Source organism: Anolis carolinensis, chromosome 5 (assembly GCF_035594765.1).
Source record: "Anolis carolinensis isolate JA03-04 chromosome 5, rAnoCar3.1.pri, whole genome shotgun sequence".
NCBI lineage: Eukaryota > Metazoa > Chordata > Lepidosauria > Squamata > Dactyloidae > Anolis > Anolis carolinensis.
This window is the reverse complement of record NC_085845.1, coordinates 83,191,429-83,205,203: the sequence shown is the minus strand read 5'-3', so window position 1 is coordinate 83,205,203 and position 13,775 is coordinate 83,191,429. Positions and strand designations below refer to the sequence as shown.

Here is a 13,775-nt window from a genome sequence, read left to right as displayed (position 1 = left end):
AGCCTTATATCAGACTTATATAGCCACAAAGACTTATATCACAGAATATCAAGGCAAAAGCATATTTACTAGTTATAATATCTACCAATTTGCTTATTTCAAGGCCAGAAATATAGTAATTTGTTGAGGACAGGGAGAACTATCTTGCAAAATACCTAGGGAGATCCATATAAGATTGCAGGCTAGGAAACTGGTTGTTGGTTCGATGCCTTTTTATATATTGTTATAATGTTGTTGTTTTATTTCATCTTATATTGTTGTTATGCATTTTAAATGTATTACATATTAAACTGTGTCATCCAGGCTTGGCCCCATGTAAGCTGCCCCGAGTCCCTTCGGGGAGATGGAGGCAGGGTACAAAAATAAAGTTATTAATATTATTAATATTTTTATTTTATAAGGCAGAAACCCCTACAACATCTGAACTGGAATATATGGCAGTGTGGACTCAAATAACCCAGTTCAAAGCAGATACTGTGGGTTTTTTGGCCTTGATATTCTGGCTTGTGTGGTTGTGTGGAATGGCCCATAGCAACAATTACAGCAACTGCCCAGCACGTTTGCTCTGTTTTGAGGAGACCAGTCCCAATATTAGTGGTATATTTATTATAATGCTGACATTTGTAAAGCCTTATAACTATATGTGGCTTCATAAACAAAAGCATATTTACTAGTTATAATATCTACCAATTTGCTTACTTCAAGGCCAGAAATATAGTAATTTGTTCAGGACAGTGAGAACTATCTTACAAAATATCTAGGGAGAACCATATAATATTGCAGGCTAGGAAACCTTCATCTCTTCTTCTGTCCTGTCTGAATGCTGTTGTCAGTGTTAAAACACAGACAAGGTGGATGGGAGGAAAGTGTCTTTTGTATAATAGAACAGTGTTTTACAATATTCGTATTCAGGCAGTCCCTGACTTACAAACATCTGATTTACAACCAACTCATAGTTACAAACGGGGCGAGACAACAAGAAGTGAGAGAAATCTACTCCTTGGAAGGGCAATTGACTCCCAAAAGAGTTATCATGGGGGAAAAGATGTCTCCACTGAAGCTTTCTCACCAATCCTTGCTTCCACAAGAAGCCACATTTTTTCAGACTCCAATGATCACAGGGACAGAAAGTGAGGAGGGAATCTTCTGAACAGGGGCAGAGAGCAAAACAAATACTGCAGGGGGTTAATCTTTCCCTATGATATCTATCTATCTATCTATCTATCTATCTATCTATCTATCTAAATTGGCAGATCTAAAATCTGCTTTAAGGGCTGCAAAACATGAATGCATTCTTCTGCACTCTCCGCTTGTCCCTATCTCTCCCACAAAGTTTCTCACTTCATCTATACCTAATTTCCTCCTCCCTGAGAGCCAGCCGAGAATGTTTATCTAAATCCACTGTTCCCTCAGATTAGCTCATGGTATCTCTCGGCTGCGGTTACTAGGTGAGAGTTCACGTCCCTGACTGCTGGAGACCAAAACATTAGTCCTTTCACACGGTTGCTCTAATAGCACCTCCTGTCCAGTTTTATCTGAATTCAGCATTCCCCCTGGCTCTGAAACTGCATCTCCCAGTCTCCCAGGCCCAAACACAAATCCCTCAATGTCATCAGGCTGAACTACAACACCCTGAAAATTTTCAGGTAAAAAACCCCTGGTTTACTCATGAATTTTAACTGGTTAACCAAATCTCCATGCCATGAGAAGCAAAAATTAGAGTCCCTTCAGAACTGTAAGCACTATCTCAACCAGAAGCTGTGTCATTGTTAGACCTTGGACTTTATTTCAACAAGACTGTTTCTGATGAGCAAGTAAAACTCAATTGGTGCAAAATCCACAGACTCCATTTTCAGGATATGTATTTCCTGTGGATAAGATGAGGCATCTAAGATTTCAACCCTCATGGTTCAGAAGATTTCCCTGGCTAACCTACCAATTTCATCTACAAGGTGCATCTGTGGAATTGTGGAAACTATTGTCCTTCGTGGCCGACAAGTACTGGCTTAAAGAGGGAGAAATGATTCAGGACGTATTACCTGTGAAGAACCTTTGCACAATGATGGTAATTTCAGGGGCTTGTTGAGATCTTGTGCCAGATCAGGAGACACTGACCTCAAAAGTCATCTCAGAAAAAAAGGTTCAACCTCTCTCAATTTTTTTTTCTGGCTACGGGCCTGGTTAGGTTATCATTACATCTGATGATGCCATCCTTCAAAACCCTATCTTTCAAGATCGGCAGTGCCACAACTAAAGTGTTTCCAATGAGATATTGGGGAATTACATCTGAAAAACTCCCCGGTTGTAGCATATCATGAAAAGACAGTTGGAGAGGTCCCGTGGGATTTTTGGGTCATTTGAAATACAGTAGAGTCTCACTTATCCAACATAAACGGGCCGGCAGAATGTTGGATAAGTGAATATGTTGGATAATAAGGAGGGGTCAAGGAAAAGTCTATTAAACATCAAATTAGGTTATGATTTTACAAATTAAACACCAAAATATCATGTTATACAACAAATTTGACAGAAAAAGTAGTTCAATATGCAGTAATGCTGTGTAGTAATTACTGTATTTACGAATTTAGCATCAAAATATCACGATGTATTGAAAACATTGACTAGAAAAATGCGTTGGATAATCCAGAATGTTGGATAAGCGAATGTTGGATAAGTGAGACTCTACTGTACTTGCATTTAGATAAGGCAAACAGATATCTTGGAGATGGGAGCCATGTCTGAACACAAAATGTATTTGTGTTTCATACACAGCTCATACATATAGCCTGAAGTTAATTTTATACACAGTCGTTCATGACCGTAACCATGAATCCCCAACAGTTATGAGCTTATGAATCCAGCTTGCAATCTCATAATTGCTGAACAGCATGCCAGCCTATAGCTAATTAATTTGATTACTGTGCTAATTACTTGGTTAACTACTTAGTTCATTACTATAACAAATACTTAAAAATAACTTTCAAAACTTTCGCTGCTACAAGGGTTTCAGGTGACAAGTTGGATAGACATGGTATAAACGTTTACTCACAATTGCGCACGGAATATAACAGTTAGGAGTTCAAATCCGAGCCCAGCTGCAAGTCCAAGATCCAGCCCCAGTAAAATAGCAGCCAGGAAGGTAACAATCCAGATAAACTGACAAATAAACAAGAAAACAAATAAATATCAAACAATCAGATAATGAGAATACATTCAGTTATTTTTTTTTAAAAAAAAGAAACATGGAGATGCAAGGCATTCTGGGCCCTCACTTCTAATAGCAATGGTAAAAGTATGGTAAAAGAGTGAGTTGAGGAGAGAAGCCATGCTAAAGGTAGTAGCAAGGATCAGAGTTTGGAAAGTTACTTTTTGGATCATAATTCCCAGATTTCCTAGCCAACATAAATTTCTCATGCTCTGTGGATGATTAACAGAAGATATATGTAGTCATAAAGTTTATCACTTAGGGTTTAGATTTAGACATTGACTAGAGTGATCTTTGACTAGAGATGTAAGGAACATAATAATTTGGCACCTTCTATATTTCCATATAAAATCCAGATTATCTACTTTGGATTATATGGCAGTGTAGACTCATATAATCCAGCTCAAAGCAGATAATGTGGATTATCTGCCTCTTTCTTGGGTCCCGTTTTTTGTTCAATAGAGTTTTAGGGAACAGAGAGATAGCCCTTGGACACAATGAGTTAAATCCTTGTGCTGCTGAACTGCTGACCTGAAGATTGGCAGTTTGAATCTGTGGGATGGGGTGAGCTCCCGTTGTTAGCCCTAGCTCCTGTCAACCTATCAGTTCAAAAACATACGAATGTGAGTAGATCAATAGATACTGCTCTGGTGGGAAAAGGCAAAAGATGCCTCAAGCAGTCATGCCGGCCACACGACCAGGAGGTGTCTAGGGATGCAAGCTCTTTGGCTTGGAAATGGAGAAGGAGTACCGCTTCCAGAGCTGGAAATGAAAGGAGAAGCCTTTGCCTTTGTTTGTGTATTTGTGTCTTATTGTATGTCATGTAACAAGGCACTGAATGTTTGCCTGTGTCTGTTTATATATATTGTAATCCACTCTGAGTCTCTTTGGGGAGAAGGGTGGGATATAAATAAAGTGTTGTTGTTGTTATTATTATCATAATCATGTTGTGCATTATGTTCTTTGAGACAATCAAAATCAAAACAGAGTGTCATAAGCTACTTAGGACAAAAAACTAAAAGGGATACTATACATTTTCCAGATAGTATTCGAATTCCTTTCTCCAAAAACAACTTTAAAACACAGGTGTTGCCAGAAATCTGGAAAAACACAGTATCTAAATTAAAGGACTTTTAATTTAAATCAAAATAGATAAAGGTAAAGGTCTTCCCCTGACATTAAGTCTAGTTATTTTTGACTCTGAGGGTTAGTGCTCATCTCCATTTCTAAGCCGGAGAGCCAGTGCCGTCCATAGACTCCTCCAAGGTCATGTGGTCAGCATGACTACATGGTGCGCTGTTACCTTCCCGCCAGAGCAGTACGTATTGATTTACTCACATTTGCATGTTTTCGAACTGCTAGGTTGGCAGAAGCTGGGGCTAATAGCGGGAGCTCATCCCGCTCCCTGAATTCAAACCGCTGGTCTTTCGGTTAGCAAGTTCAACAGCTCAGCAGTTTAACCTGCTGCACCACCAGGGGCAAATCATAGGAATAGTCATGCCTAATTATATGTTCATTTCTTTCTCTGGTAACTCTGAGTGCACAGGTAAACTATCCCTTATTCAAAATGCCTACAATCAGAATTGTTAGATTATTTTTGGATTTTGGAATACTTGCATATACATAATGAGATATTTTGGACTTAGGACCCAAGAATAAAAATACAAAACACATTTATTTTCATATACCTCTTATCCATATAACCTAAAGGTATTTTTATACACAATATTTTGTGCATGAAAGAGAATTCACTAAAGCCCTGATGCTGATTTGTAAAATTGTGATTTACAGTATTACTTGCATGTACTTCTAACCAATCACAAATGGAATTGCACCAGGATTTCATGCTGGTTTTTTTAAATCATTATGTACTTACACAGTCATACTTGTCCTTTTTCCACAAAACTCCAATCTCTTTGAACTGCATCAGCATTCCTTTTAAATTGCCAAGAGCCAGAGCTGCAAGGACGGACTGGTGGTGGAAAACAACAACACCATAATACACTTTAAAGCTTTCAAGTTTTTAAAGAGAGAAATTAATACTTAGACGGGTCCACCACATATTATCTGACTGAGATTCCCACCTACCTTATCCGTTGTAAGGTCAAGGATTATGGGTTCTAAAAATTTCAGTTCCCATAATCCTTGACTTTACAATGGATAGTACAGATGGAGATCTCAGTCCGACAATATGTGGTGGGCCATGCCTTTTCCACTCTGTCTTAAACAGTCACCAATCCCGTAATTATATTGGTACTAGATCTCAGTATTAAACTGCATTTAAATTCAGGGAATATTTGGCAATCATTTATGGCATCGGTTTCTACTGAAAATAACACAATTTCCCATCTGTCTTATAAGAAAGAATAAACGGCGTTGTTATTGAACAACAAGTTGTTTTTTGGATGAAGAAGAAAGAGACTGTTGCTGTGCAGAAAATCCATTACCTTCTGCAGTGGTTCCAAGAGATGACTAATGGCAAGGATGACAATCATGACAATAACTGCTGAGAGGAGTCCAGCAATCTGAATGAGAAAAAAGTCCATTGTAAAACTTCATCCTAGAATATACACTATCCACTGGTAAATAAGTCTTGGTTATGCAATACCTGTGTTTTGCCTCCTGTGCTTTCCTGTACACCAGACCTCGACAGTGACGTGCTTGCAGCAAATCCTTTGAATGAACCACCAAAAATGTTGCCTATTCCAAAGGCGATTAGTTCCTTTAAAAAGAATCAAAACAATTGTATTACCAACCAACCCAAATGTTTCTTTGACTGGCATAGGGACAGATCAATAGAAAGATGTAGAGCGATTACCTGGTTGGCATCAATGGCGTAATCGTGCTTGATGGAATACACTTTAGCTACGGAGAAGGCTACAGCGAAACCAACAATGGCAATGGAGAAACCATCACCCAAACAGCTTTGGAGGATATTCCCATCAGGTGCAACGGGAGCCTGGAACCTAAAAGTGAAAGTGAAGCAAGAGAAGCGCTTTAAAAACCAGTAGGTTATGTGTGTGCATAAAATGTTATCAGCAGGTAATTTCCTACAACCAGTTCTCATGTCACATAAAATGAATATACAATGTATGTGTACGTGCTTTCAAGTCACCCCATGGCGACCGCATGAATTTCATAGGGTTTTCTAAGGCAAGAGTTTGTGCCTCTGTTCGGCTCTATAATATCTGGCATTTCTAGGGCCCTTCTACACTGCCATATAATTCAGATTATCAAAACAGATAATCCATATTACCTGCTTTCAACTGGATTATATGAATCCTCACTGCCATATAGCCCAGTCCAAAGCAGATAATCTAGATTTTATATGGCAGTGTAGGGCTGGATTTACACTGCCCTCTATCTCAGGATCTGATCTCAGATTATTTATTTATTTTTTATTTATATTCCGCCCTTCTCACCCCAAAGGGGACTCAATAATAATAATAATAATAATAATAATAATAATTATTATTATTATTATTTTATTTTTGTACCCCGCCACCATCTCCCCAGAGGGACTCGGGGCGGCTTACAGATATAAAACCAGCATACAGTAATATCAAATGCAAAAACACACAAGGCAGATCACAATGCACATATACGTGGCTAACATTCAATGCCATTAGACATACAACATATATACACAGACACAGAGGCAATTTAACATTCCAGCTTCCGGCTTCATGAGGGTATGCTTGATTCCAGCCAGAGGGGGAGCTGCTGCTTCACCGTCCACTTGTGACACTGAGTCCTTGATGGAGTACTTCCTCATTTTTCCACATGCTGCTGAAAGGTTTTGTGGTGTCGTAAATTCATTAAATTAGCCTCCCCACATAAAGTGGTACCTAAATTTTCTTCTTGACAAATGCAGCTGTCTTTCGGGCTGCATAGATCAATAGAAAGTTAGACGATTAATGGGGTTGTTGTGTGTTTTCCGGGCTGTATGGCCATGTTCCAGAAGCATTATCTCCTGACGTTTCACCCACATCTATGGCAGGCATCCTCAGAGGTTGTGAGGACACAACCCAGCCATGAAAGCCTTCAAAAGCCTTTACTTTGTTATTGTATAGGCATTTTATTGGAAGTTGTTGTGTGTCTTGTATGTATTTTATGTTGTTTTATTGTAATTGTTTGGGCTTGGCCGCGTGGTAGCTGCCCCAAGTCCCTTCGGGGAGATGGAGGCGGGATACAAAATTATTATTATTATTATTATTATTATTATTATTATTTGACAACACATAGACTATTAATGGTTGGGAGCTTACTCTGACCCGGGCTGGCTTCTTGGTCAGTAGTGATTTATTGCAAATGGCTACTAACCAGCTGCCACAGCCCGCTTCTAGTTCTTCCACAATGGCTACCCCAAATTTTTCATCAAATTTGAAGGCATAGGATAGCCCAGATTATCCACTTTGAACTGGATTATATGAGTCTACACTGCCAATAATAATAATAATACTAATAATAATTCATTTATTTATTTATTTACAGTATTTATGTTCCGCCCTTCTCACCCCGAAGGGGACTCAGGGCGGATCACATTATATACACATAGGGGAAACATTCAATGCCCATATACATATAGAACTGAGACAGAGACAGACGCAGAGGCAATTTAACCTTCTCCTGAGGGGATGTTCGATTCTGGCCACAGGGGGGAGCAGCTGCTTCATCATCCACTGTGACGGCACTTCCTCATTCCAACGTCGTAAATTAGTTAAATTTGCCTCCCCACTTTATAAGTGGTACCTTATTTCCTACTTGATGGATGCAACTATCTTTCGGGTTGCTAGGTCAGCAACGAGCAGGGGCTATTTTTTTATTTTTTTAATTGACGGGTGCTCACCCTGCCACGGGCTGGCCTCGAACTCATGACCTCATGGTCAGAGTGATTTATTGCAGCAGGCTGCTCACCAGCCTGCGCCACAGCCCGGCGATACAAAAATAATACTTTATTTTTGTATCCCGCCTTCATCTCCCTGAAGGGACTCAGGGCGGCTCACATAGGGACAAGTTTAAAACACAGATCCATAAAATTAAAACGTTGTAAAAAATATAAAACAACATACAACACAGCAAAATTGAAAACCTGGACAATAATAATAACTGGATATTCAGAGAGTAAAATTGTGCAGAAGTATGATAGTCTGGGATAAACAGATAATCTGGGATCAGATCCTGGGATAAAGCGCAGTGTAGATCCAGCCTAGAAGGGCCTAGGTGGTATCCAATCCAACCAGGGCTGCTTGCTTAGGCTGGATCTACACTGCCATATAATGCAGCCTGAACTGCATTATATGGTTAGTATGCAGTTTGATGCAGTTCCAACTGCATTATATGAGCCTACAATGGCCATATAATGCATTTCAGACTTTATAACCATACTAGCTGTGCCCTGCCACACGTTGCTGTGGCAAAGTATGGTGGTATGGGAAATAAAGTATTGAGGAATTGGTGGTAGTCAAGGTAAAGGATAAAAGTTTTCCTCTGACATTGTCCATTATAAATGGGTTATATAGCTGTGTGGAAGGGCCTTGAGTCTACACTGCCATATAATCCAGTTAAAATCAGATAATCTGTATTTTATAGGCAGTGTGGAAGAGGCCTAAGTGAGGCCTAACTCTGCCTGTCCCCTGGGCTGCATGGGTTGCTAGGAGACCAAGTGGGCGGAGTTTAGCCTTCTAACTGGCAGCAATTGGATAAAAACAATGCTTCCTCTACTTCTAATTAGGACTTTATTTTTCTTTTCTTTTTGTTGTATCAACCTAGAGGCATGGATGAGGGGTTGTGCTGTCAATTTTCTATGTTGTGGGGTGTTTAGTTTTGTTGTTTTGTTGGTCGCTGGGATTCCATCACTCTTTTATATATATAGATCTATAAAACCATCAGAGAATATATACACAGACAGCAGTCCCTTCCTCTCAATTTTCCATCTCTTCGCTATTCCAGGTATTTCAACTATCTTTGAAATTTCAGTTATGGTATGACAAAACATTCCTCCCACAACTTACACATATAACAAAGTAATTTATACAAAAGATGCAGCCTGCCATTATAGGGTAAACAATATAACTTACCCTGCTTCTAGCTTTCCCACAATGGCTACCCCAAATTTTTTATCAAATTCGAAGGCATAGGATAGACCAGTTGCTATGACTGTCTGAAAAGAAGCACAACATTTCAGTGAGGTGATTCTCATGATTTTCCTCTCTTTGTTAGCAGTATAATTAGACAATTATTTGTTTTTATATTACTGAACATTCCAGTGTGATATTAATGTAGATAAGCTGGACTTCTTGACGATAATTTGATACGGTCCCATGATGTACCGCTGAATATGGGTGCATCTACATTGTAGAATGAATGCTGTTTGAAACTACTTTAACTGCCATGGCTCAATGCTATAGGTGCATGTGTGTATTATGTGGGAGGGGAGGTTCTTAAACAATAATCTACCCTGGAACCATTTTTTAAAAAAACAAACCAAAATCTTTACCACAATGAGTTCGATGGGAATAGGTGCTGGGAGCTTGGCTTTGTAGCGTTCATTGATTTCTTTGACCACAAATACAATGACCAGGATTATAAGTGACGTGACGAGATCGGCAATGTTTGTATTTGTTATTTGACTGAAAACATCTCTTAGTACCTGTTACAGAATGGAAAGAGAAACAGAATGTTACAATGGATAGCAATAACATACATAGCATTCTGAAATTTCATATGGAATATAAAGATTTAGCAACCTAGGGACCAGATCCAGCATTATGTAGTGGTTAGAATGCAAGACAAGGACTAAAGCCCCATCCACATTGCCATATAAAATCCAGATTATGTGATTTGAGCTGAATTATATGGCAGTGTAGACTCATATAATCCAGTTCAAAGCAGATATTGTGGATTATCTGCCTTGATATTTCTGGTTATATATGGCTGTGTGGAAGGGCTCTGTGAAGACTGAGAAAATGGTGGCTTTTGTAGGATTGAGACAAACAGCACTCTTGTACGTACATTTCTTGTGGTTTACTATTTTACAAAAATAAAACCCAGAGAGGTTCTCTGAGGTATAATCACACATGAGTTTGAGATACTTACCCATATAATTCCCAATGGTGTATTATAACCAGGAACTGGCAGTTGAAATATGAATTTCAGCTGAGACATTACCACATGGATAGCTGCAGCTGTTGTAAATCCACTTATTAATGATTGAGATAAATACATAACTATGAAACCAATCCGCAGGACACCCAACAGCAGCTGGAATACAAGAAACATATTGTGTTTGGATATATGTACATATTTAATACAAAAACCATAGTAAAACCAAAAGAAAGGTCATCACAAATTCATCACCAAGCAGGTGATTTTTAGACTGTGCTTGGCCCCTAATAATAATACAGTAGAGTCTCACTTATCTAACCTTCGATTATCCAGCGTTCTGTATTATCCAACACAGTCTGCCTCCCACCCAGATCCATAGCTGTTTCTTTTTTGTAATAATTTGTATTAAGGTTTTCCAATAAAATATGATAAAACAACAGAAGAAAGGGAAAGAAAAACATAGGAAAAAGGTGAGTATATTGCAAGGGTATAGAGAGGGATGGGTAGATAAAATTTTTAAAAGCCAGGGCATAAGGGTGGTCAAAGAGTAAGCATGGGGATAGTAAGTGGGGGAGTTTCTTGACCTCCAATCTCTTTCCTAGAGATTAACAGTCTTTATTTGTAGTTTAATCTTCTCTGTCTCGAACCTCCCATTTGATTTTGTTTTCCTATAGTTTAATTATTATTTTCATTTTACTTGTTTCGTGTTTTCTTTGACTAATGTCCAATCTGTTGTTTTTCTTGGGACCCTTGGTTATTTTTAAGCTGTTGTGTTAAGTTGTCCATATTCATAATGTCTAATATGTTAAGTAGCCAATCTTCTACTGATGAAATTTCTTTCTGTTTCCAATTTCTTGCGTAAACTATTCTTGCTGCTGTTGCCAGGTAGTTAAACAATATGTCTTTATTTAAATCTATTTCTACGTCTATCATTCCTAAAAGGAAGTATTCTGGTTTCATTCGCATTTTTATTTTCAATGTTTCCTGTTTTTTTTTTTTCATGAATTTTTTCCCCCAATAATGATTTGCTATTTTACATGACCACCACATGTGGAGAAATGATCCCTCCTGGGTCTCACATTTCCAACATTTGTCCTGTAGATTTTTGTATCATCTAGCCAATTTTTGAGGGGTTATATACCATAGATACATCATTTTGTACCAGTTCTCTTTTATGTCATACACGTACGTATATTTCAGTTTTTTATTCCAGCTTCTTTCCCAATCTTCCAATTTAATTGAATGGCCTATATTAGAGGCCCATTTTGACCCACAGCTTTTTCTCTAGGCAGCAAGGACTGAGCTTTTTACAGATTTAACTTCTGACAGAGTTGTTCCTGTAAGTTCATTTTATGCAATTCTATCTTTATTTGTAATCAATTTTTTTAGTAGTTAATGTTTTTGTAGTTAATGTTTTCAATACATTGTGATGCTTTGGTGTTAAATTTGTAAATTCAGTAATTACTACATAATGTTACCATGTATTGAACTGCTTTTTCTGTCGATTTGTTGTAAAACATGATGTTTTGGTGCTTAATTTGTAAAATCATCACGTAATTTGACGTTTAATAGGCTTTTCCTTAACCCCTCCTTATTATCCAACATTTTTATCCAACATTATTATCCTTTTTATCCAACATTTTCGCTTATCCAAAGTTCTGTCGGCCTGTTTATGTTGAATAAGTGAGACTTTACTGTACGTAACATCCACATATTACTCTTTTATGTGCTGAAAGCACTTCACATACTAGTTCTGAGGTTATCTCATGTGCACTGGAGTATGTTGCCCAAATGTATATAGCTAATGAATGCCTGTGCCATTGCCACTAGGCATAAGCTAAGTCTGGCATATGCCGGTAATTAAAACATCATATCCCGATATAAAAACCCAATTAAGATATCAAATAAAACAATTTTTAAACTTACAACAAGCACCATATTAAAGATATCCATAACCTCTGGCCACTGAAGTTATTAGTCAAGTATTACAAAAAAAAATCCGACTGGCAGTGCCTATTTTCATTCATCTGGAAAGGCCTGGCTCCACAGAAAGGTTTAGCCACCATGGAGCTGATTCCGCTCCCCTTTGTGCTAAGAGATCAGTGTAGACATACCGACTCAGAGATATGGGTACCCAATGAGTTCATTGCTGAGCTGAAATTTCAACCTGGGGTTTCTTGATTCATTGCTTGTGCCTTTAACTACACCAGTCCTTTGGCACTTGCATGGAATCATAGAATCATAGAGTTGGAAAAGACCTTGTGGGTCATCCAGTCCAACCCCATGCCAAGAAGCAGGAAAATCACATTCAAAGCACCCCCGACAGATGGCCATCCAGCCTCTGCTTAAAAACTTCCAAAGAAGGAGCTCCACACACTCCAGGGCAGAAAGTTCCACTGCTGAACAGCTCTCACAGTCAGGAAGTTCTTCCTAATGATCAGGTGGAACCTACTTTCCTGTAGTTTGAAGCTGTTGTTCCGAGTCCTAGTCTCCAGGGAAGTAGAAAACAAGCTTGCTTGCTCCTCTCTATGACTTCCCCTCACATCTTTATATATGACTATCATGTCTCCCCTCAGCCTTCTCTTCTGCAGACTAAACATACCCAGCTCTTTAAGCCACTGCTCATAGGGTTTGTTCTCCAGACCCTTGATCATTTTAGTCACCCTCATCTGGACACATTCCAACAACAAACTGTTGCCTAAGGGAGCTTCTAGACAGGGGTAAAACCCATGCTGAAGTGGGTTAAAAATACGTTTTTGTCCTCACAAGCTTCCCCAAACCTGGGTTTTTTTCCAGGCAGGGTGTCTAGATGCCATCTCAGTAATTACAGAGATGGCACCCAGCCACCCAGAAGCCACCCAAATTATGCTTGAAATTTTTCTAAACGTGCTCGGCAGCCATAAAAGTACTCCTTGAGTCCTCTTGATACATAGAAATGATGCTCCAGGAGACTGGAGGTGGAGAGGGAAAATCGTCCCCTCCCAGCATCTCCTGGCGCATCATTTCTATGCACCAGGAGGACTCAAGAAGTACCTTAATGGTGGACAGGTATGGTTTTGTTACACTTTAAGGCTTGTTTTGGGGTTTCGGGGGAGGGGCCAGGTGTGCTCTCAATATTTTAGGCTCATGAACCCCGAAAACCAAGATGGGTATGTAGATGGGGCCTGGGCATCATGTGATGCAGTCCCTCCAGCCCAATCTATATAGGGCCCACACCTTGTAAGGTCCAGATCTTATTGAAGATCCAGGTCCTACCAGGTATCTAATTAATTCGGAACAGTGCAGGGAAATCCTGCTTTCTACCGAATTCATTTGGTTTTACCGGAGGCATCATTTAGATGCCTCCGGTAAAACTGAGACAGGTCTCGGGTTAAAGGTTGGTCTGGATGGGCTCTCAGTTTTCCAGCCTCTTGACTCTCCCTACTCCTTGCTCCGTACAGAGAATCCACACTGATAGCTTTGT

General features: G+C 39.1%; 1 protein-coding gene across 2 annotated transcripts in view; it reads right to left on the bottom strand.

Annotated features, from left to right (window-relative positions):
• The window catches only part of slc26a3 (solute carrier family 26 member 3), a 33,342-nt gene that overhangs the window by 13,750 nt on the left and 5,817 nt on the right, over positions 1 to 13,775 (bottom strand). For both annotated transcript variants that reach the window (XM_062981704.1, XM_062981703.1), the window contains exons 5-12: positions 10,304 to 10,468; positions 9,705 to 9,857; positions 9,286 to 9,368; positions 6,024 to 6,171; positions 5,814 to 5,927; positions 5,653 to 5,730; positions 5,082 to 5,177; positions 3,050 to 3,156 (exon numbers count right to left, since the gene is read on the bottom strand). In XM_062981704.1, the coding sequence (XP_062837774.1) occupies positions 3,050 to 3,156; positions 5,082 to 5,177; positions 5,653 to 5,730; positions 5,814 to 5,927; positions 6,024 to 6,171; positions 9,286 to 9,368; positions 9,705 to 9,857; positions 10,304 to 10,468 (944 nt within the window). The remainder of the gene's footprint in view (positions 1 to 3,049; positions 3,157 to 5,081; positions 5,178 to 5,652; positions 5,731 to 5,813; positions 5,928 to 6,023; positions 6,172 to 9,285; positions 9,369 to 9,704; positions 9,858 to 10,303; positions 10,469 to 13,775) is intronic.